At 39.2% G+C, this 25,595-nt stretch overlaps 1 protein-coding gene across 2 annotated transcripts in view; it reads right to left on the bottom strand.

The window, feature by feature from the left end:
• Positions 1-3,358: 3,358 nt before the first annotated feature.
• Positions 3,359-25,595, bottom strand: part of NKAIN2 (sodium/potassium transporting ATPase interacting 2) — a 513,101-nt gene continuing 490,864 nt past the window's right edge. Inside the window, exons 5-7 of one of the 2 annotated variants that reach the window (XM_072331397.1) lie at positions 24,388-24,448; positions 8,799-8,880; positions 3,359-3,905 (exon numbers count right to left, since the gene is read on the bottom strand). In XM_072331397.1, the coding sequence (XP_072187498.1) occupies positions 3,899-3,905; positions 8,799-8,880; positions 24,388-24,448 (150 nt within the window). In that variant the 3' untranslated portion in view covers positions 3,359-3,898. Of the gene's footprint in view, positions 3,906-4,010; positions 4,122-8,798; positions 8,881-24,387; positions 24,449-25,595 lie in introns of those variants that run through there. The other variant, XM_072331396.1, reaches the window with a different exon arrangement.

Genomic DNA, 25,595 nt, shown 5'->3' with positions numbered 1-25,595 from the left:
TTGGATACAGATGAGTTTTATTCAGAGATAACCTCTGAATAATTGTATTCAAAAGAAATCAGAGAACTGGAAATAAAAGCATTAAATGCTGGAAGGACTTGTGCTGTATGTTCTTTTGTTTTGCCTACTATCAGTGTACTCAAATGGAAGGTGAGAGTGCAAATGGCTAAAGAACCTTCAGAGACTGAGTTAACAGCCATTCCTATCTGGAGACATTCAGGAATCTGTATATACTGCACCAGCCTTTTTCATAATGCTGCTCCTGAGTATTGCAAGTGGTACTTAAACTGAGCAAGTGGCGCACAAGCATTTTCTCTTTACCTGACTGAAAAGTATCACTTTCACTATGATTACAGCAAAAAAAATCCTACAGGCAACAATTAATGAACTCTCTTACTATGGAATAGTATGAAGAGAACAGAATCACATACCTTGAAATGTATATGGTCACTCATTAAAGCCCCTTAGTCAAGATGTCAATATACGAGAGCTCTGTAAAGGCATTACCTATGACAGGATTTCTTCATTCAGTGTAGGGACAAGGAATAGTATAAAAAGGAAAATGAATGCAGTGGAAATATTAATGTTACATAGCTCCCTCTTAACAAGTATTATTTCTGCAGTATTTAACACTTTTGGCAACTGTAAACCTATCATATGCTTAAAATTCCCAATGAGTGGGCAGGAAAAAAAAAAAAAAAAAGATGCTTTCTAAGGGAAGAGTCTATTGCAGTCAGCCTCGTAAAAGAAACCTTTTAGTGTCAGTGATAATGAAAATTCCTGCTACCTATGACTGCGTTAAAATGGTGTCATGACCTGGCAATTTCTATTCAGTGCTGTCACATCCATGCACTGCACAGATCAGGATTGTCATCATGTAAATGTAATAGGATTCTTTATCCTGCATTGTTGCTCAGCTGGCAACTGTAATTCTAAGTTTCTTGTGCGTTGTGAACAGCAGCAAGGGGCCATGAATAGCTTGGAAACCTATATTTTTTCCATTTATTGTTTTAAATGCAAATTACACTAGTAAGTAAGTCAAAAAAATCACTTTTGTTAAAAATACATTCAGAATTAACAAATGCCAAAAAGAAAAGAAAAAAGACACATTTGGATTGTATCTCTTGTGTTCTGAATATTTAAGTTTATAACAAAAGCCCAGCCTAGAAAAATAACATTCTTTACTGGATTTTGAGGAGGATACAGCTGTACAAATCAAAAATGTTATCCAGATATTCTCACATTACTGTGCTCTAAACTGCTTCTGGAAGAAATCTGTCCACTAATCATTTAGTTTAGTAGTCAACAATCCCAATTTCCTTTTAATGGTGGTGCTCTAACTGTAACTTAAGCAAGGTTATGAATATCAACTTCATATAGGCATATATGCATATATATATATATATATGTAATCCACGTGTGAGTGTGTGTATATCTACTCTATATGTAAAATATGAATAAGCAGTTACCACTGTAATACTTAATCATTAAATGTGCTTCCTATCTCCTAAGCACTTTACGAACATAAACAATTCAAGCCTCACACAAAACCTGTGAGGCAGATATTATTCCCTTGGTATAGATGGGAAGACTAAGACAGAGAAATTAAGGCCTTTTTTTTTTTTTTTTTTTTTTTTTTTTTTTTGTAATTAAAATTAGGCCTAAAAACTATTTGTAAATGCTTCATTAAATTTTCTGACTTCTAAAATTGCTAACTACCTGTAGGTGCCATTCTGTGGGAAATCACTGAAAGGTATGAAAAATTATCTGCTCAAAATTGGATCATCAGTTAAGTGCCTAAACTGGTTTCTTTCCATATTGAGAAAATGATTTTTATAGAAACATGATTTTGATTAACTGCTACACAGGGAAAGCTAAAATACCCCGTTATGACATTTTCATTTCATTTAAACCACTACATTGTGTTTAATATCATACATCTGCTACATTAAATATTACATAAAACTTCCAACAATTTTCAGCTTATGGGAAATTTCAGCCTGGCACTTGGAAACTGCATGATTTCCCAGGGACTGGAAAGCAGCTCCACCCAGAATGAGCTCAGAAATTCAGGTGCCCAAGTTTGATAAATTGAACTTGAGATCCAAAACAGCATCAAATGCTCTATTGGATCTGGCTTAAGTGACATGCCTATTTCACACAGGAAATAATGAACAGGACCTGGAGCCCCTGGACCCATGCACCAGATACTCCCAGGATTATGCAGCCCCCTCTCAATAGTTATCCATGTGTATTATATATTCATACACATACACACACACACACACTTACATAAATATATATATATATGTATCTCACTGAATAGATGTACGTATAGTTCCTGAACGTGTCTCGTATCTTATCTTCATTAGTGAATGCCTGTTCCTCTGTCATTGTCCAGAGTGGTGCTTTGTGACACTTCACATCCATGCAGACACGCAAAGGGCACTGGTTTGTATAGGGATGGGTGCGTGGAATTTGTGCATGGGCTGTGGCGGCTCAGAAGCCATGTGGGCACCAGGGTTTGGTGAATGAGGAACAGTCAGTCGTTTGAGGGCAGCTCAAGCACTTCCATGCACTGGCCTTCTCCCTCACCATCAAAACCTTTGTGGCCACTACAGGTGTGGTAGATGTGTGTATTTGCCTGTGCGGGGTCTGAGCAAAGAAACAATGACAATCCAAGATCCTGAAAAGCCTGAGTAAAACACTGGTTTCTCCTAATGAAAGCCACCTAAGTGCTTGAAAATACAGATCAGATTTAGAACAAAACATATGTTCCTAGGAGTTCAGAGTATTTCATATACACATTGACCTACTAGCAAAATTCCCAAAGGCATCTTGTTGCCAACTACGTAACAGCACAGTTTTTTTTTTCAGCCACAATACAGGAAGATAAAATACACATTCTAACACACAACAGATCCCCCAAATATACCACAAAAAGGTCTCCAATATTTCTTCAACTCAGCTAGTCCCTTCCCTCCCTCCCCAACCAAAACCAAAAAATAAAATATATAGATCCCTTATGGTGCGATTAGAAAAAAAAGCTCACTTACAGAGAATTCTCAGTTGAAATTAGATATAAAAGAGTAAACATAGCTAGTACATATTCAGTTGGCCTTTGTTGATAGAAATCTGCAGATGTCTCTGTAGTTAGTAAAAGACATTTAGAGATAGCTATAAAAGCACCTAAAGTGCAATAAACAAAAACAGTGGGAGTAAGAAGCACTGTTTATGCTGCTTATTTCCAGTAGGTTCAATCATTAGTTCATGTTACCCCTTCCCCCACCCTGACCCCCCAGAAGATCTTATTTCTTTCTTTTTTTTTTTTTTTTTTTTTTTTCCTTTTCTTTTTTTTAACCATTATAAATGTTTTGCTTCTTGACCACTGTGGAGCCTCAAAAGTAAAGCACTTTCTGACAGCTGGCAGTTTTCTACTTGGTCACTCTGGAGCCGCAGAGCAACAGAGCCTTATTCCCTGACATGAAAACAAAACAAAACAAAACTACTGACTTAGAAATCGTTCAGAATTAATGGCAGCGTGTTGAGCCTAAAGGACGTTACTTCAGAAAGCTTGCACGGAGTTTCTCTGATGTGCAATGCAGTTAGGTTAAGGCAAGTATGAACTGTACAGCCTTCGGGGCAAACAACGTGCTGCCTGTTGACTTTTGTTGCAAGGTCATCCCAGTATTCTTAGCCTTGTGTTGACTACAGAGACTGAATGCGGCCAGGAGTGCAGAGGGGGCTCCAAAAGCACTGAATTGGCTTGGTTCATGTCTTAATCCAGATGGGCCCCGCTGGCGGTGGCTGCAGTCCAGAAGAGCCAGAGGGAAGCACCAGCGCCTCTGCTCTGGCCCTGTGGTGCTGGGAAGCAGGAAGGAGGTCTGGGGCATCTCCCTTAGTACCTGTTAGAAAGAGAGGCTGAATGTGTCTGTTGTATTTTGTCTCCCTGTTCAATCAGCCTTTTTTTTGTTTGTTTGTTTGTTTGTTTTTAAACACAAAAACTGGAATTTATTTTATTTTTTTTTTTTTGCTCTTTGAAGAACCAGAGGGCAATCCCAAAACATTTTCTTTGACAGGTCCTCCAGCCCACCTTGAGCAGTCCCCGTTTTCACTTTGACCTAGGAGAAAGACATGGAAACAAAGATGCATATCATCCACCAGAAACATACCTGATTACTGCCCTGCAGCTCTGGTGCCCTTTTGCAAGCAAGTGTAAGCCACCAACCAGTAACAGCTCAGCTCTCAGGTAGGAGAGGACAGAAAGGAAAAGGTGTTTGCTCATGTGATCACTTGATTTCCTTTGGAATACCACCAGAGAAGTCAGCAGAGGTTTAGTAAACCATTCAAAATCACACTTCAAGCAGGAGTAATTAATTATAGTCAGACAGCCACTGTCAACCTCAAGTACTGAGTTTAAACCCAAGCTTTCACAATCTGAGACAGACAAGATGCTGCTGGTTGCTAGGCAAGGCTTTGCTTGTAGTATTGTTGGGAAAGTTCAGCCTCTACTGCCATAACACCAACATCTGCCTCTGATTTTGTGGGCAAACTTAATATGCATTGCTTCCAGAGCGGCCCTAGTATATGTATGTCTGTATACATGCATGTATGTAGGGGTTTGTGTCTGCATACTAATGTTTCTATATATATATAGTATGCATGTATGTGTGTATATATAATGCAAGAATTCTCAGACTTCTCAGTACAAGGAAAGCAAGCTTTACTTCAGGGCTAAGCTGCTTTTGAGCAATTTCTCCAGTGCATTAGGAATCAGCATCAGACATGCATGCTTTTTTTTTTTTTTTTTTTTTGCTTCACTTCTTTTCATGAACAAGCGAGTTTACTGTGAAGAAAGGAAAGAAAAATCTCTCTCCTCTGCCTCCTTCCTACTGTGATCATGCAGTGCAGTCTTGTTCCACAATCATAACTGTTTTTTTTTTCATGTGCAGCAGAATCAGTGCATACAGTGTGTAGTCACCAGCCGCGGTCACCTCCCAAGAGCAGAGTTCTCTCTTGACAATTGATTTCCATCACCTTATTGTGTTCTCGTCCCATTGTCTGGAGATGAGCACTGGCATCTCCAGCACAGGAGGCCGGGAAGTTGCTTTTTAGGACATCAGCTGTGGCCACACTGCCTGGAGATACATGAGCAGTGGTTCTGTCCCACTAAAATGCATATTCGTTTTGAAGGGACTGTATAGGCTTCTTGGCTTGCACAGCATAGAGCACACTGTTGGCACTTAAACAATAAAAAAGCCATTTATAACAGGTACACAATAGTCACAATAAGAATCCTCCCCCAAAACACCACAATTTTATTTAAAACAGTATAAATTGAATTTTTCTTAAAAAAACAACAACAAAAACACCTGATTTAAATTAAATGTGAAATTGCAAGAGTTGGCATGAAGAGCTTTGATTGGAATTCAAAGCCTAAAATATACAGAAAAGAAACAAAGTGAGTCTGAATCTAATAATACTAGTCAGTTTATGGAAACGGTAGTCATAGACAGTCACCTCAATTCACTATCAGTGGATATTGCCATTTTTTTGTAAATCAAGAATTTTTTCCCTACCCCAATTCATTTATGATAGTTTTGCATAACTGATGAAACTCTATATGAATGTAGTGTGCATGTGTAAACAGAGTTGTAATGTTCTTGTTGGTAGGGCTCGACTGAAATCACTGAAGTATTAATTCTTTGGTTAAATAACTACTGACAGAACGAAAATGTAAAAATGAAGAGTCTGAATAAATCATTATAACTATTTAATTGCACATGTAGGTTTGTGTAGGTTCAGTATAAACTCCAAAATAAAGTGCTAACTGTAGCGCAACAGGAGAAAGCTCTGGTTGCAAAACAGTGTGTCTTAACAGTTAGCAATTACTAAACACAGCATTCTTTCAGGATAATAATTAAATTGTGCATGTGTAAAACACTTCAAATTGATTTAAATCAGTTGGATGTAAATCAGTCTGGCTTGAATTGAGACAAAAGTTTGTGTTGATGGAATTTTGTCATCATAATCTGCTAAATCGATTCACGTCTGCAAGCAGTATGGGGATAACAACTGACAGCTACCACACAATTATAAACACCTTTGAATTGTTTCCGCATATGAAATGATTTAGTAAATAATGGGGGATGTTTTTATACTCATTACTGAAATACATGTTAAAATTTGCTTTTTGTCAGAACCTCTATAATCATTACAAGCTGATATTCTTCCGGTGAGTCCTTCAAAGCTGAGGTTATTTTTTTTCTCTTTCATTTCTATCACATGCCTGACACGCTGACCAATGTACAACAGATTAAAAGTGTTGTGTTTTTAAAAAATTGTGCTTTAGACAGTAGCCAAAATATGTAAAATAAACCATCTATCTCTGATTTCACTAGTTGTACTTACTGTGAGTCTGAATAGTAAAGCACATTAAGGAGACAACAAGTTGTCTCGATATTTTCTTGGTCTCTTGTAGGAAATGAGATAATGTTTAATATATTCTCCACTGCCTGTGGATCTTTTCTAGCAGTTAAAAAAATCATGGAAATGGTTATATGTACATAGCTATATGGATATGTATGGAATAACTGTATCCTGAACGGATACAATTATATCCTTATGACTTCATGAGAGTACAGCGGCAGCTTCCTCCATAAAGCAGAGGTCTTTCCTATTCTGTCCTCTGCTTTTCTATGTCAAATTATTCTTATTTTACTCATTCCCAAGGAATCCTGAGTACAGTAAAGTGCAGGTGACTTCACCTAGGGATTAAGGTCTTTTACATTTTTTAATTCTCCTTGAATACTAGAGATTAATGCTAACATTCTTTGGTGGTCAACATCCCTAAGAATCCCTATGGAACCAAATCCTTCCTCCCAACAAATAATGCTTTAAAACATATTTCTATAGCCTGCTGTTATCATATCAGTTTGTTTTGACTTCCAGTATATATTATTGCTGTAAATAGTGCTACAAGCAGATCAAACGACAGCTTGATTAATTTGACATTCAAATTTGTCACTCAACTGCCTAATGGCCTGCCTACATTTATGGAGCAACTGCAGTGAAAATACATATGCATGCACTCCTAGTGTGCCTCAGTAGTAAACAACAAAAAGGTATTACTAAATGCTGTAAAAGCTTCTTAAGGACAGGCTGTAGCAACTCTAGAGGACCTTGTCAAATACTATATAGTCAGAGGGAAACATGAAGTGTCTTTGTTTGACTGCTGCTGGGATATGGTGATACTTTTGTGGGTTGATTGGACAAAATGTCAACTTACATACTGATTTCTGTCTCTCAGTTAAGACACCAAGATCACCTACACTCAAGCAAGAATGCAGATTGAAATAAGGCAGAACATAGTTTACATGGATTCATCATACATCTCTTTATCTCACCTAAAAATGTAAAAATATCACCTTATTTTTTTTTCAGTGGTTCTAGCTTTCTTTCCTGTCGGTATGAAGATGCTGTTCTGGAAGAAACGCTGAGAGCATAAAGGGAATGGGATAATATCTCAGCTAGAGGGCTCCATATGTTGATGCAAACTATGCTATACTGAGAAAGAAATAGGATTAGAATTGTTCTAAGCACCTGTGAGCCACGCATTATACTAGGAAGGAAATAACATTTTCTAAATGCACAGCACTGTGCCAAAAGTGCAGGTGAAAAATCTTCACTTGAGCACAGACAGATGGAAAGCTGCTGTTAAGATGGCATTGGAGATACGTACAATTGTAATTTGAGATTATTAAAAAGCTTCTAGCAAAGCTCCCAGAGGGCCCAATCCTAAGCACTACCGCAGAATTGATTGTACTGCTGATAAAGGAATAAATGCCAGTTCCACGCATAAAGCTACTAAACCACCAGTGGACTTACTCCACTAATCACAAGAAATGAAATTATATTTAAGAGTGTAGGGAGTGTATGTTGGGATAGATACTGTTTTCCTGTATTTGTTTTTTTTCCTCAAAAGAAATGGACAAAAGAATAACAAAGGAAAAAATTAAATGCTACTCCCTTGTGAGCTGTTGCTTGCTATACTTTTGTCATGTTGGCTGGTGATGGTAAATAAAACAGAATTCAAAAGGATGCAGCCATGAGGTACGATTTATCTAGGCAGTCAGGGCTGTTTTGAATTGCAGTGAGCAACCAGAAATATTTGGAGATTACTATTTCTGGCCTGGTCTATGGTTGTGTGTAAGTTTTGTGTGAATGTACTCTAGTTGAGTCTGTGTGCTGAGATGTATTTGTATGTATATATATATATATATGCACTTCTAGGCACTCTCACCGGATAGATAAAATACCGCTTTCTATTCAATCTGTTTTTTTTAAAAAACAATATGTCACTATTTTTTTTTCTTTTATTATTATAATTTAATGTTGAGTCTGGAAATGAGGCACAGACGTGCTTCAGTGAACAGATATCTGTATTAGTAAAGACTAACACCTAATGCATCCACTTTCTGGCATCCAAGTTTTGTCAGCTGACTAGTTCCTACTAAATGAAATTCTTACTGCCTTGGAGTGGAATCTGCATGAATGGAAATGAGGTAAAATCAGGTGAGAGCTCAGTGTTATTTAAACAACTGTGATGCTTTGTATCCTGCATAAGAAATCATTATCATCCAGCAGAAGAGTAAAGCTGGTACTTAAGTGAAGCTTGAATTCAGTTGATCAAAAAGTCTTCCGGCTATTGTGAATTTTTAAGTGATGTCATCTTTCACTTTAATGATCCTTTAATATCAGCCTGCCACCGCAGAACATCTCAGAAGTTGAGTACTTACATATACATGGGCTGTAGCTGTAAATGAGATGTCTTCTGTGGGCCTTGATAGCCGTAAGAGTCAAATCCGCCTATGAAATCAACTGAAAAAGAAGCAAATTGCCTTCATTAGAAACATCTTTTCAGAAGTGATAGGCATTATCATTCAAGACCCACCCAGCACAGATTATTTTTGACGGACCCCCTAATAATCTGTTAAAGCGAGAACAGCTAATTGTGGTGATGCATAAAATGGGTGGGGAAAAAAAAGGAAAAAAGCAAAGCTCCTTCTTTATCTTTTAAATTGAAATAAATTTTAAATCACAGAAAGACAATAAGCGATAAAAGTCATCTGTCTGTTAGGAAGAGCCACATATCACTCTTTTTCATGTAAGCCACCTGACTGGAGTACAAAGCAACATGCTATTCAGACTTTACAAATGCTGCAAACCATTTATTTGTTAGTGTGAATACATTGCTTCTGACTGTGATTACTGTCTGCCTTGCTGACATACTGTGGTTTAGTGATGTAGTGGAGAAAGCACATTGATCTGACTCTGAGACACAGAAGTTTCTCTGATTCCCTCCTTTGACATTTGGGTTGCAATGCACAGAGGGTTGGAACAATTTATCTGAGCTTCAGAGATGAGACTCCACAGATCTAAGGAAAGCAGCATTTCTCTCGAGGCACTGGAGGTCTGTAGAAAGGTTGCAGGATGGGTGTTTTTTATTAATTCACAACACTCGCAGTTCCCAATGGTTTTCTCATGTTTATTTTAAACAATTTCCAGGGCAACTCAATCTCATCTGACTCTGAAACCTCTGTTTCTCTTGTTTAACACTCTTTTTTCACAGGTAAAAGCACACCCTTTGCTTCTTTTGCACCAGGAGATCTGACTGGTGTTTTTTTGGGTTTATTTGTGAGCACCTCTTGTTCCTGAAATATTGTCTCTCACACACCAGTTGTGAAACTGACTGTACTTTGAAAGAAAACGGAGAAAGAATTCAGCTATAGAAGTAAGTCTGTGCAGTGTTACTGACAGACTGGCTTTGTGTACATTAAAACATAACAACAGCAAAAAAAGTAATGAAATATTTTGACATAAGATACTTTATCATGAATATAAACACAGTAACATGCCCACAAAAATCACAAAATGTAGATTTACAACCTTTGGTTTGAGACCTTTCACAGTGGTTAATGTCCTTAAAACTTGCATTTAGGAGATCATTTTTTAAATTAAGATAGTCCTCATTAGCTACCACACTTAACAGTGCTTTCACATGCACTCCAAGTGTTACAACATCATGTGCTTGTAATCCTCTGTCCAACATTTAGCTTGCAAGCAAAAAGCCACCAACACTTTATGTTGGACCGCCATTGTTTGTCTCCACTGCAACCAGGGCATGGTGAACTTGTCATCCACCTTCTTCCATGGCCAGAATGACCCCTGAAGAAGTTGTTTATCCAATCTGTGCCCTGTGTCAGGATTAAATATATCCCATCCCAGAATGACATTTAACTAAATTAATCTTTGATACTGTTCGTGAAGGAGATTCTGTAGTCCCTCTGTGTTGCCTTTCCATGCGCCTAACTTCCTATTGTCTAATTTAAATTTAATTTCCTGCAAATTAACTACTTTTCTACTTTTTGGTCTTCTCTTCCAAAGGATATGAAGACAAATAAGTCTTTTTTTCCCCTGATTATGACTATTTTAAAGTTATTTATAGATACTCTTTTCTTTCTTTTTCTTTTTTATTTCTTTCCCTTTTCCCTTTCATTTCTCTTCCTTTCTTCTCTTCCTCTTTTTTTCTCCTTTTTTTTTTCTTTTTTTTTTTTTCTTTTTTTTTTTTTTTCTTTTTCCAAAGGCATCAGACTCACACCGAATAATCAGATCTTTATTTGTATATTTTGACACTAAGTGTAGTCTATCCAGGTGGTCTTTAGACTGAAGACTTTAGATCGATTGTTCCCCATAGGAGTTCTTTCACACTTGTCTGTATTGAATTTCATCTTTTCCAGGCTACTTCTCAAGCTCATTCTGGGTACTCATCCTAACCTCACCAGTGCTCCAAACCCTTCCAGCTTAGTTTTGTCTGAAATTTTTGTAAATTACTTCTTCTCTGTCATCCTTGCTGTTAACAAAGACAGTGAAGATCATTATCTATATGTAATGACTATATCTGGACAGTACTTCACTGGCTTGCAAATGTCTCAAAGCAACCAAATTTTGCTTCCTACTTACTGTCTGCAGCAATCAGAAAAACTGTATTACAACTTGATTGTGTCTTTGGAAGCACACTATGTTAATAGGCAGAGAATGAAGAACTTACTGAGTGAAATACTAACCTGGAGGGAAATGAAAAAAACCTCAAATATAATGAATGCAGTGAAAAGAACAGTCACATCATTGCTCTAACTCTGTTTTTTGGTTGTTTTTTGGTTGTTTGCTTGTTTTTGCTTAGTTTCCCTCTTCCCCCACCCCAACTCTTAACCTTTGACAAGTCAGAAAACATGTTTGAATGAGTATCTCTCTGGTGTCAATTAATGCAGTTTATCTGATGTGGCTTATATGGAATTGTCCTGCTTAGTGCAACCAGTAAATCATTATTAGAAGGCTGCAGGCATTGATGCTCTGTTTTACAATCCTGGGGTAAAAGGTCTCAGGAGAGCCTTTAGGATTGTTTTTTGGAAAGGAAGAACGAAACATTGTGTTTAAAAAATAAAATAAAATAATAATCTCTCTAAGTAAAACAAGTTTGTGTGGGCACAAGAGAAAGATGCACACTGAGCATCTCTATGTGCATTCATCTTTGCTCTATTGCACAAAGTAAACACAAAGTGTTAGCACATCAGATTGTTAGGTGACAAGCTCATAAAGCTGCGTTAGACTGATAGCAGAAGCTCCCATGTGTGTAACCAAATGATCATAGAATCACCAAGGTTGGAAAAGACCTCCAAGATCACCCAGTCCAACCACCCACCTACCACCAATATTTCCCCACTGAACCATGTCTCTTAGTAACATTTGTGGCTGCGGCTTCTAAAATGCAACAACAAAGGTGGCAAGGTAGGTAAACATAAGTAATAGGACCTGAATTCCAATGCAAAGAGTTTCAGTAATTTCTCTGTAGCAAGTTTGCTTCGTGGCAGTAGCTTCTCAAAGCCTGCAGTGCCTGGACTGTGCTAAAAGCTCCCTGTAGACTCTGAGGTAGTTTCTTTAAACATGCAAAATGCTGCCCTTTCTGCAGGCATTTCATCCTTGCTGTGCCTGAAAGGTCACTAGAAGTGTCGTTCTACTGATACATTCCTGGCAGCAGGAACATGAGATGAATAAAACAAGGCTCATTAGCTGAATCGCTACCGAGGCTCCCATCCTTAACCTTATCCATCAAACACTTTTTTTCACTATTCTATTTTACATTCATCTTACTTGTTACTTGTCACAGAAGTGTCTCTTTTGTCATGTTTTGCTCTAGTAAAAGCATGTGTGTATACAAACAAACAAAGAATCCCATTCATTTGAACTACTGGGTTTTGAGATGCTTATTTTCTTAGCTGGATTTAAATAGGATAATAACAGCCTTATTTATTTGTAAAAAATGTTACAAGAAATTCGTCCTGAGTGTTTCGTTCCTTTGCTGGTGGCAAGGGTCTTGTGAAGCATGAGATGGTGGTTGTAACCGTAATACAAACAGAACATTAGCTTCAACCTAGGGATATATTTTCTATTGCTTTCTAGAACTATTTTCCTCCAATTCTGAAGATTTTTCCCATCTTGTATTCTGTCCCTTACAGGCAGCTGAAACCACAGTCAGATTGTCCCTTCCTACCCAGATTCAGGTGCTGGTGGCCCAGAGCACACAAGTGTTCTCTGTGGTCACCCAGCTGCCTTTCACATAACCACTGCTTTTTTTTTTTCTTTCTTTTTTTTCTTTTTTCTTTTTTTTTTTTTTAAAACCTTTGCATCACAGAGAAATGGGTTTGTGCTCACTTTCCTCACACAGAATCACTGAGTCGCATAATTGCAGGGATTGGAAGGCACTAGAACTCATCAAGTCCAGCCCCCTGCTAAAGCAGGTACCCTACAATAGGTCACACAGGTAGGCATCCAGATGGGTCTGGAATATCTCTCCAGAAGGAAGGCTCCACAACCTCTCTGGGCAATCTACTCCAGTGCTCTGCCACCCTTACCAAAAAGAAGTTCTTCCACGTGCTTGTATGGAACTTCCTATATTCAAGTTTTAGGCCATTCCTACTCCAGACTGCTAGTTCCCTGGGTCATTCCATCTACTCTTCTTAAAAATGGGTGTGACTTCATCTTTTTTCCAGCCAGCAGGGACTTCACCTGAACACCATGACTTTTCAAATATCATTGAGAGTGGTTTGGCTTCTATACAAAACCAAATCTCATCTTTTATCTGTGATATTTACCCATACATAATTAAACACCACTTTCAGTTCAGCATGGCTAACACCAGCAATCTTGGTCTCTACTCCCTGTGAGCAATGGCACAGCTCTGCCTATCATTTGGGGTTACAAGTTAGATGTCAGCTTTGGTTTGGTTTGTATATGATTTAATTTCTGACGATTATTTTTGCATATTGAAGAGGAAGACTTTTCTGCCTGTTGACACAGCTATAATATTTACCCAGGGCTCTTGGTGTCAAACATCATTACTGTTCCTTTTCTGAACTCCCCAAATGTGGAGTTAAGGAACCAAAAGGGCAGGGCTTTGGCTATGACACTCCTCTCTGCATCCTGCTACTGATTACATCTTCCATATCACATCAAGCAGAAGCTAAACCTTTCTACACTTAAAGCCTTCTGTAGGGACTCCACATCAGGCTTTCCTTCTTCAATTTTTAATGCTAAGGTCTGCCCCCATGCTGCCAGCTTGACCCATGTACTTGTAAAATTTCCAAATATTTTCTGTCCTTCTGAGAAGTTCTTCACAAACGGTTGTCTCAGTAGTGTCAGTGCACTGATATTCCTGTCTACCGCAGGGATTAATGTTTGTTCTTTGTGCTTTTTGCCTGCACTCAGCAGCTGCCTGTTGTCTGATACATAGATTGCAAGCTCCAATAAGCAAGGCTGGCTTTTGTCTTTGTACAGTGCTTGGCACCATGCTCATCCTTAAATATATTAATGAATCTGAAGCAGTAACATATTAAAAATTTACTATTGTACATAATAAAGATGGCATCATTTAAAAAGTCCTATGACCAAAGAGGCATATGTGCACATACACATGGGTGCTTTTTGCACTTGTGCACATGACTGAACACATTTCCTGCATGGTTCAGCACAGAGAGAGAACATGTGGTGTACATGTGCTACATTTGCATTGTGAAGGCACTGATGCTGGAGGGCAAAGATTCAGGCCCAATGGTCTCAGGGTAGCAGTGATCAGATTCACTGCACAGCAAGGCACCACTCTGTGCTCCTGGCTGGGATGAAACACGTCAGTGAGACACTGCTGGTGTACAAATGTCTGAGGAAGAGTGAGCTATGCACAACTGCTGAGAGTTAAAAGCTAGCCAAATTCAGAAAAAGAAAATAATAATAATAAAAAAAATGGAGGGGAGTAAAATTAGGCTTGTCTCTCCTTGGAAATGAGAAATAGATAATAGTATATAAAAGAACATATGTAGAAATCCTTGCTCCTGCAGCTTTGCCAGAGTTCTGTCATCTGCCTCACTGGTGAAGATATTTCCATAGGCATTAGGGCTGCAGCTTTTCTATGCTGTGAACATGGCCTGGTGCTTGTTACGCAGTGCAGCATGCAGGAGGAGATTTGCTTGAAAACAGTCTCAATAAAGTTTGTTTACAATCATCATCAAATGTTATTGCTCTTTGCATTGAGCATACCACAAAATTTAGACTCACAAGGCACGGATAAAGCAGGGAAGGAAGGCGTTTGCCAGGAAATGTGGCTGAACACTTCCTGCCAGCACAAGGATGGTCTGCAATGGCATAAGGACTTGGAGGCAGGGCCTGGCTCTTGCTGTGCAATGAGCTGCCTGCAAGTGCTTCTAGATCATTTATTAGGTGAAACTAAAACAGTGGGTTTTTAAATCAGAACTTCACAGCATTTCAGAGCCCTATGATGTCCACGGGGGTATGGGAAAGCCCCACCCAAATTTCTGCAGTTTTTCAGCTCATATTCTGTCCCACTGCATTCTGTCCCATTATTTCCTTCCTGTTTAGTTTTACAATAGTCAAATTGTTCTCTGCTCCATGTTTTTTTTTTCCTCTAGATGCTTCTCTTCTTACGATGTGTCTTGTTGGATAAGGCATCCTTGTCAGCTTTATCCATGCCTGCTGGATGACAAAGGCTCACAGTTTCTTTCTTTTCTGTGACTCATAGTGCTGATCCCTGGCTAAGGCTAATTCTTTGATCACCCCTTCTGAGACAAGACATAGGCTGGAAAGGGTCTCAGGCTTACAAAGTCAAAATGCATCTCAAGCTTCCAGGTGGGAAAGAGGTCTAATCGATGATGGAGCCTCAGGGAAGACACAGTAAGGTCATGCTGTAGGGTAATGCCTTGACACTCTAGAGTTTGCCAATGGAAGGAATGGTGCTGGGGAGGGAGGATCTGGCCAAACACAAAATAGGCCGGGTGGGAAAAGCCAGGAGCAGTCAAGCAGTAGCAGGAGCAGGTGCAAGGCTCAGGCAGCTGAAAGCAGAAACAGGGACAGAGCAGGCAAGTGCAAGAGACAGGAGGAAAGGACTGAAGTGTAACTGCAGCAAAGAAAAATACCACACTGAAGCTGTCAGAGCTGCCTTTTATACCTCGTAAGTGTAGCCATCCACCTGTTAAGCATATAGACCAGGAAATAAGGTTACAGTCAGGCAGGTTGCAGAATGACCTCTACAAGGCTTGTCCAAACTTGCATTGGGGCTGTCCAAGCCTCAGTGAAGCACCTGTCAAAGATCTCTGCTCAGCTGCAAGAACAGTAGTAATCTTCAGAATATGTTCTTTTTCTAGGCTGGACAGACCTGGTTACTGCCTGATAATGGCCATTTACTTCCAGAAGTTCATACTGAGCAAAAAAAAATCTAGATCTGAAACTGCTTTTGTGTTATATAATGCATTCTAGGAATCAAAGAAAACACAGACTAGGGCTGAATTATTATAGAGCAAATTAAATCAATGAATCACTAGAATAAAATTGTTCTAAGCCCATTCATTGCTAGGGGCAAGTGATAAAAAGAGAAAAAAAAAGAAAAAGGAGAGGGAAGAAAAAAAAAAGGGAGGAGGAAAAAGAAAATGCCTGGGGCGATGGCCTCCAAGTGTGACCACCGCGCTAATAAATTAGAATAAGACTCATTAGTAGGTGCAACAAAGTGGAGAATTAAAGCCCAAATCTATGAAAGTTAACAACCTAGTAATAATGAAGACTTATCTAGATATTTAAAAGGGAAAGTAATAAGGAAAACTTTAGCAGAAGGCATGCTGGTAAGATGAATTTAGCATGAAGTTATGTCCCAAGCTTGTGGGAAACTGTAGGGAGCTCACACTGATTCTGAGCAGGAGAACACCAAGGTCACGAGCAGGTGGCCTCTCCAGGACTGCTGGAAGTGACTGCAAACTTATCCCATCCACAGTGGCACGTCAACACCCCCTGTCACCTGAGATATTACCACCCCTCAGTTGGGGCTGAGCCTGGCTGGCCAAGGCTGGCTGTGCTACACCTGCTCGTTTTGGCTGATCCCACGAACTAGCAATAAATGATTCAAATCAAAATGAATTCTTCCACCGCTGATAAAACAGAACACAACAGTCTGCCTGAAACCATTTTCCATGCATTTCAATTTTATTTTATTTTTTTTTATTATTAGTTTTTAACCTTGTCTGATTTCAAATACGTTTCATTTTTCAATCTCAAAATATTTTTCCAAGTTTCCTATTCAGCTGTGGCAACAATCCGGGAATCTGTTAAAAACCAAGTGTGGCTTTTGCTGTCAAAGCTGTCACTAGTCACTACCTCATTTCTGCCACCTGTTTTACACAGCCATTTAGGACAGTGTTATAAATGAGCTGGATTTCTATGCCTTTCTCCCCACAGATGATTAACTAACGATAAGACGAGTAGTGTTTACAAAGCAATTTGGTAAAAAAAAATACTTATTTCCTTGTAAAAAATACGCTGTTTATTCCCTCATTCAGCACTCATGCACTGATCTTTTCCAATGCTTCTGCAGCATGTCTTTCTTGAAAAGATAAAACGTAGGTGGTGAATAGATAAAAAAAAAACAACATGCAAGGGTATATCCCTCTGGCTGTTACAACACATTGATTTTATTAAGCAGTATTCCATTGTGATGAGCTGCTGGAATGGAAGTATTACTTCCTTCAAGCTCCATATCATGTTATTTAGACGTTTTTAAAACTTGAAGTTGACAAGCCCCACAAGACACAGTGATGGATGCAAGGGGAGTGGCAGGGAAGACAGCAAGGGAGAACAGAAATTAGCACAGATGAAGTCAGCAATGGCACCATTCCCCCCCGTGCGTTTTTATTTATATATTTGCCTCATACCACAGTCCTGTCTCCTAGGGATTCCTTGAACATCAACTTCATTAGTTACGAAGGCAGCAATCCATAACCAATTTTCATTTCATGTCAAGCTTGTTCATGTATAAACCCAGCCCTTTTGTTAGAAACATTTGCAATTAATCCCACAAACAAAGAAAATGCAAATTGTACAGTCTACCCTAAGCAACCCTTCTGACTCAAGGTCCTGACCACCATCTATTATACACTAAAATGAATTGAAATTCCCACTTTGAATCTAACCTAATTTTCTAGTGATAATAGGCAAGGATTCCCAGAAGTACTCTATGCATCTTGATAGTAACATCCTAATTTCCTTTCCTGGTAAATGTTTTAAATAAGATTTTAGCACCAAAGGAAATTAACCTTTAAATTAATTGTAATTATAAAATGCCATCACTGATTTTGTCTTCAGACTAATTACTTGCTATTATTTAAACAAACTGCACCTCCTCTGAGCTTTAAGTTTGTTTCTCTCTCTTCTGTGCAGTGCCAAATGATCCAAGATCAGGGTGTGTAATGTTTGCCAAGCCCTGTGGCACCTGGACTACTCAGGTCCATTTGCATCTCAAACGCAGCCAATTTCAGTTGTCACAGTATCCCACAGTAGGCGTTTTCCCAGTACTTCAGTCTCATACTCTGCAGCTCTGACATCTTCAGCCTGTGCTTTCTAACCAGCAAGCAAGACTTGTGGGATGCAGGATAGCTACCATGAGGCAGTGCCATGAGATTTCAAAGGCATCCCTCCTCCTACTTCTATCAGCATCATAGCAGCTGAAAGGCATCTTATTTCTCTCACCTGGGTTTACTTTGGTTCATGTAGTAGTCACTACCCTAAATGAAACAAGTGAACAAAAAATGTTTTAATTTAGCCACAGGCTATAAATTAGAGAGCACAGCTGAGAAAAACAAGCTGTAGCCTCAGCTTTTGTAGTCTGTTCATTGAATTCTCATTCATGAATGACCTGTTCAACAGCTGGAGAACAATTGTTTTAAACACTGGTTTTTATTTGTTACTACCTTGTTTTGTTCCTATACTTCCTTTTAAACTGCCTGGGCTCTCCGTAGCATTAACCAAACAGCTCAGACCACTGATTCATCCTGTTGTGAATAAAGTGTTTAACAAAGACAGAACAAGATGTTCCTTGGTGTTACTGACTGCAGTAGAATTCCTGATGATTGGTTTAAACTGTAGGCCTAGTTACACTTGACTGTAGGTATGAGAGATGAATCCCCTTCATGGCATCCTGTGACACCTATGAGGGGGCCAGAAATGCAAGTGAATTTCTCTTTACCATACTGCCATTCCATTAGGCCAGATTCTACTTCTCTTACTTTGATGAAGAATCCCCTCCCACTTACCAAAAAATGACCATAAATTTTGTACTATTCCTTCACAAACTGAAGGAGACGCCTGAAGATTTTGAAAACCTGTGGTAGCATGGAAAAAGTGAAGACAGTGATTGCTTGGTGCAAGACAGGGGACATAGTACACTATAGGTACACATAGTACACTAGTAGGTACACAGGTAACAAAACGTGTCCAAAGTGCTGGAATTCCTTCACCCAGGAGGTTGTGTTTGATGAAAATGTTCTTGGTTCAAACAGAAAGGTACACGTTTAGGAGGAAAAGCCATTGTCTGCAGCTAGGTGACACCACAATGAGGCCATTTCTGGCAAGCTTCTGAATTGCAAATTACTGCTAGAATTTTCTGGGAGCCATGGACCTGCTCTCTTCTTAGGTGCCTGTATGGCATGTATATGTCCAAGTAAGCATCAGGTGTTCTTCACTGCTTGATACAGGATATTGAGCTGGATAGAGCTGGTACCTCTCTTCTAATTTTGTTATTCATGTATAACGGGCAGTTAATACTGCCTGGAATATTGCAGCTGTTGGGTCACACCTAGGAAAATGACTTCCAGAGTCACATTTAGGCTCAACCTTGTACAAAGAAAGATGGTTTCAGTTATCTACAGCCACCCTTCAAAATTAGATTCTTCTCCATCTCTGCATCCCTTCCCCTATCCTGGTAGTCTCAGAATTTACAGAGTTGTTGACCAGAAGATGGGAAGAGAAAGAAACAAGGAGAATTAATGCTGAACATTTGTTACTAGTTTCTCTTTGTTTTAGAGATTTTTAAGTAGGGATGGAAGCTAGGGTATTACTTCTCTGTCATGTCTCACTAAGCAGATTGTGAAAAGCATTTGGCACAGAAATAAAGTGATATCTAAGCATATTCTGCACTTCAAAAGTGCCTTTCATCCCAGAAGCTCAAAGTTATGAGGCAACATGATTGCAAGTTTGTCCCTGTCGTTATTTTCCATTTTAGACAAGGGAAACAGGAGTATGGTGAGGTTAAACAACCTGACCATAGGTGGAAGTGAAGCTATAACAGTGCTAAAAATAAAAGTATTTTCTCCCTATTTTGATACACTTTTATTAAAGTTTCTCATCTCTTACAAATAATAAATTTAATAATGTCTTCTAAAAGAAAATCTTTTCACAGTCTTTGTACTACATAGTCAGGTATAGGATCCCAGAATGGGTTGTTGTTCGGCAGCAAGTTTATTGGCAAATAACAGTTATGCTGTATTGCATACCAGGAGATATCCACTATCCAGGGTATTGTATTCTTGAATGTTTTCTGTAATTCAAATAGAATCTTGAATTCAAGCCTTTTCAGAGGGGAATAAAATAATTTCAAAAGGTTATCTAGAGCTTTATTTCTGTGTCAGACAGCCACAAATGCTGGGCTCAATGGGATATACAGTAAAAATCTATTTAAACCCAGTTGCAATTTCTCTCTTTGCTATTTACCTAGTAACAATGCTGAGAGAAAAGAAGATAGTGGATGTGCAAGTTGAGTTCTTGCTAGTGTGAGATGACAGTGCAAAGGTTGTACCTCTCTGCACTCTGGGAACAGTCAGGTCAGATTTCTTCTGTTTGCCTTGGAATTGTGTATGGTGGATAAACGCCACTTTTCTCCCTTGTTTGGAGCTGCAAACAGGAGCTGGATTAGGATTTCATTGCAGAACACAGACTGTTTGCAATTATCTCTCCAGTCATTTGGGCTGAGATTCATTCCTGACCAGAGCAGTCTCTCTAATAACAAGGCAGTCCACTTTCCTTCACCAGAATGTACAAGGAGAGTGTAGAATTCCCTCTTCAGTAACCCAGTTTTCTTTTCGTTTTTTCTTTTTTTCTATTGTTTGCAGACAAAAAGCCCCGGGAGGATGAAGCTTCATTGCTTGGAATCCAGAATTTTCTACTAAATATCTGTATATTTAATAACGCTTTCAGAAATATACTGAATTTACTTTACTAAGGCAGTAACATCTTATAGCAGGGTGCCAAATTGCTAGTGAGGAAATGCACATTAAATGAACATTTCAGTGTTATTAAAAATAATGTGCAGCCTTTGAAAAATGCAGGACTAATATGATTTTGGAAAGCAAATGAGGTACTCCGGTAAGTTTACAGCTGTGGAATGCCTCCAAGTAATGATTGTTGCTGACATTTTCATGCTTTATTTTTAATTGCTACAGCTAATAACACTAATGAAGAAAGACTGACAATAGCTTAGTCATTCCAGTGGCAATACTGAAAAGGAGAATGCTGAGTTAACAGCAGTCCTGCTGGGCACCCATCCTCCCTTGTCTTTCCCAGATGAGACCTGAGCTGCCCCAAGCTTCAAGGGTCATCCTCACTACACAGCCACTGGGAACAAGATGCAGAAGGGACCACCAGGAGCAGTGAAGCACTGACAAGAGAAGTAACTGGGAAAAGCCACCTTTGTCTGATTCTTGGAGATGGCTGCTGTGTTTTGGCCCTGGTGTTCACACTGTTAGAGTACTGCTTGAGATTACAGTGAGAAGGAAGGCAGCTTTCTCTGTAATTTTCGTTGCAGTTTTAACCCAAAGCATGTTGTTCTCATGAAAAGTAGTACAGACTTGTGCTTCGATTTACAGGGTTTCCTGCCAGATTTATTTGGTGTGTGAGTTATTAAAACCCCAAAGCTTGCTGACTCAGCCCTAGTTATGACCCTGATTTGATCACTCTGTTCCATTCTTAATTCTTCAGTGAGTTTAGAATAGGTTAATCTAGTGAAATACTTGCATAATTCTACCCTTGTTCATTTGTTCTTTTAATAAAATCTGCATGAGGAACAGAGAGAGAGTTATTATTTCAGCTTCCAATTGCTCTGAGAGCAAAGCTAATTCAGCTGAAACACAACTTGTGTTTCTACAGTTGAGACTCTATGCCAACAGGAGATGAGGCACCTTCTCTTTTCTAGAGAAATGATAAGCTTATCTGTTTAAAGTTTGGAACACCCCTCTGGCTGGCTAGAGATTGCTTGACTCTGAAGTCTCATGCAATGCTGTCTGCTCCTGCTGGCTCAGTGTTCTTGCCTCTTACACTTCTCTTCAGGGCTGCCGTTGGCTCCCGTGACCCATTAGCAAAAGAAACGTGCAAAGGGTGTTTACCAAATCCATCATAGGTATCAAAAGGCCTTTTATACCGACTCTGCCTCATCAGATGGTACCAGTACCTGGGGCTCCTTTAGAGTGTGATATCATTGTTGTACTTATGGTCATCTGTGTTTGGCAGGAGGGCACCCCATTCATACAGTTATGGGTGGCACAGAAAACCAGAAATTTAGATTTCTCCTATGATGCCTGCGAATACAGAGGTGGTTATAAAAATGTCTGTGTCCCTCTGTTGTTCTTCCTAGACCACTTCAGAAGCTAGGAAAGAAGTGCAGGAGTTCTTTTGTGGTGACTGGTCCTCTTCAGCTGACACATCTTTAATACATCAAAGGAGCATAAGCTGCCAAACTGCATGCAAGAACAAGCCCATTCTCACCCCTCATCAGGCATGGATGCTGAACAGGGATTATGGACAGCACAATAATTCCTGCTGTGCTAGATATCCAGTAAGCCTGTGGAAGGGAGCTCACCATGGGCAGGAGGGTTGTCTACATTCTTCTGTGCTACAGAGCTTGCTTCATAGCAGCATACCAGATTTGGCACCTTGAAGTATTGAGAAATTAAAGCTGTCTTTATTTCTGAGAGCACTCCCTGCCCAGGTTTAGTTTTAGACTCTTTTACTCAATTTTGATCTGCTTCCTTGTGCTTTCTCTCTCCTTAGGCAACACATCATTCTATTGCACTCCGCTGGGAAGTAACAAATCCCTTATGGATGCCATGCTATCGAGTGTTTATATTTGATATGAAGACACCTAACTGTACCTTCTTCAGTACTTTTACAGATGGAGTTGTCTCATGCAGATCAGGCAAGTGTGAAAGAGAAATTTATGGTACCTCAAGGGGCCAAATCTTGTCTGAGAGTTATTACCATATAGGGATAATTTAGTCACCGTGAAGTTCCCTTTCACCATTTTTTTCCAACCAGGCTTCCAAAGCAGTGAGACCACACTACTTGCGGCTATGCTGGGCTGAGTGGGACTTTATCCCCGTGCGCCAACAGGGATCTGACAGGCTGTCAGGATGGCTCACTGGTGGGGAGGAGCAGCCTGGTGGAGGTGTGCTGACAAAGTAATAAAGGCCTCAAAGCAGGCAAGACAACCACAAGAAAAGGTTCAAAGAAGCATGACAATCTGTGGCTTCTGAACAACAGGGAGCTCCCTCAGCTGTAAGCGGCATATTGGCCGCTGTGCTTTGCTGCCAGGAACACGTCTTACAGCCCACAGGAGAGATCTTCCACATGTGCTTCAACTTCTGTGCCTGTTCAGCAAGCCAAGCTCCTAGTCCCTTCCTTGCTTTTTACTTACATTGTTTCTCAAAGTGCTACAGAATACTAACAAAGATTTAAGTCCTCAGAAAAGAAGGCAGGATGGTAGTAAAAATGGATTTCACCTAGGAGTAAGGATTCACCATCCTCCAGCACTTAGCTGGAGGGCAGGAAAAAGCACACATGGCTTGAGTCCATCCCTAAGAAATGAAAACACATTCAAAGTGCACCGTTGCTCCACACACTTGTCCCACATTCTTTTAACTCTTGTGTCTTCCTCACCTCCACAGATACACAGACAACTGAAAGGAGCATCATCTGAGAGACCTCCAAATGAGGTTTAGTTTCAGCACTTAATATTTCCTCAGTGGCTCACAGTGGCACTGTCTTGCCAATAGATTACAGGGTTTCAGCTGCTTTCAATACACAGCAGAACACACAAAGGAACCCCTGCCAGCCCTAGCAGTGCTCTCAGTCAAATAAAAGCCCTTTAGCTTCCTGTTGCAAAACTCTCTCTAGGATTCATGTATATTTTATCAAAGTTACATGCAGCTCTGATACTTGCTTCTAAAGTGCTTCAGCATGAATCCCAAGATGTACTGAAACACTGCAGTGGTCCTTTTTAAAAAATAAAGGTTAGAGTAGGGAAAAAATGAAATGGCTTGGCTCCACTGCATCTATTACGAGCAAATTCTGATCAACAGGCTTACATTGATATAAATAAGCAGAAGAAACGCAAACATACATCTACACTAAATCAATTTGCTCCTCGTAATTGTACCCTCTGAGTAGCACAAAGAAAGAGAAACTCCACAGTTTCACCTCTCATAAATGAAGGTCCTGAAATGATCTAAAGCTATTTCTTGCCAGAAGTGCTTCTACAAGCCAACACAGAGGTCAACACAGAAGAGCTATACCCTCAGTGGAAGCCAATTACTGTGAAGATAGTTAACAGTCTGGAATAAGGGAAAAAAAGAAAAGAAAAAAGGAAGAAAAGGTTGGGTTTGTCAACTGGGATTTCTTTGTGTGTGCGTGTATCTTAAGATAAGCTGTGAGAAAAAGAAAAATTACAGTGATCTATTCAGGAGAAACAAGTGTGTATTATTTTAAGCTGCATTTCATGAGTCCTTTGTCTTCCAGGCATTTGGAAATTTTACATCAAGATAGATGGACAGAAAGCATGTTCTGGCTACAGAATAATAGGGAATTAGGTGGAAGTCAGCAAGAGCCAACATAGTGGAGGGGTGATTTAAAAAACAGAATTCATTTTGTATGTAATAAAGCTTTAGTACTTACAGCTGTCCTCTTCTTCAGTAATACATTTCACAACATAACAGGCATAGATGAAACCTGCCAGCTGAAACAAAATGTAATAGCGTTAGATGTAAAGCAAATACCACAGAAAAACATGAGTTTGTTTTAGAAAAGCAGTAACAGAAACAACAGAAACAACAAAATTCACTAGACCATGTTTCATGATGTAATGATAATTCTTTATAACAGTTACTTAAACCTAGGAGTAAGGTAATTTGCTTATTTTATGTGACTTTTTTGGAAATATTAATGAGTTGGCATTTTAAAAAAAGTGCAACACATTCCTCAGTAAAACTTCCAAAAATTGATCAAAATTTTCCCATCGCAGAAATATCTTATTTTTATTATTGAAAACCAGAAAACTGAATGGATGGTTGGATGTATGGGAGCTGAACAGCTACAAATATAAATATTTATGCCAAAGTCAGATTTATTTGTCAACAAAACCTAACCCTCTTGCAGAACTTTGCTTTTTTAATAGAACCTTGCCACCTAAATTAGAGCAAAGTCAGTGCACTTATAAACCAATGTTATAATGATGTTTTATCACTTGAAATTAGGGCTGTGGATCTGACTCTGGGATTTGTTCCCATATCTCTAGTCACTCCATGCCCAAAGACATATCTGCCAATTTGGGTAGGTCTGGATGTGTTTGCATCAGTATCTCATGTTGCTGCTGGCAAATTCAGATCTTATTCTCTTCATTCCTCTCCTCAGAACATGCCCAGAGGTGAATTCTAAACAGAAATAACAGAATTTAAAGAAACTGAAAAGCTGGATATGTGCTTGAGTACCATGGCAGATTGCTTACCTGAAACCATCACCTGAAAAAACATAAAAATAGGTAAAAAATATGACAAATATCACACATGCTGTGGGACAAGAACGATGCAAGTCCTCTGCTAATCCTTCCAGCAAGTTCTGTTTGATAGTTGAGACGTTACACCTACACCAGATGCAACATAAAAGCATGGTTTCCTTTACGTGTAGATCTAGAAAGTTTTCCCAACTGATTAACAAACAAACTGTTTTTCATCCTTCAGCTCATCACTGAAGTTTGCATGGTAGGAATTCAAATTAATTCAGGTTGTTTCAACTCCTTGCAGAGAAAAGTGAGCTGTGCTATTGCAATGTGTTGTTCCATATAGTTCACTTGTATAGCAACAGACTCAACTGTAGACTTTTGGAAT

This window comes from Excalfactoria chinensis, chromosome 3 (assembly GCF_039878825.1).
Source record: "Excalfactoria chinensis isolate bCotChi1 chromosome 3, bCotChi1.hap2, whole genome shotgun sequence".
Classification (NCBI taxonomy): Eukaryota; Metazoa; Chordata; class Aves; order Galliformes; family Phasianidae; genus Excalfactoria; species Excalfactoria chinensis.
The sequence above is the reverse complement of the archived record's forward strand: the minus strand, read 5'-3'. Positions and strand labels throughout refer to the sequence as shown.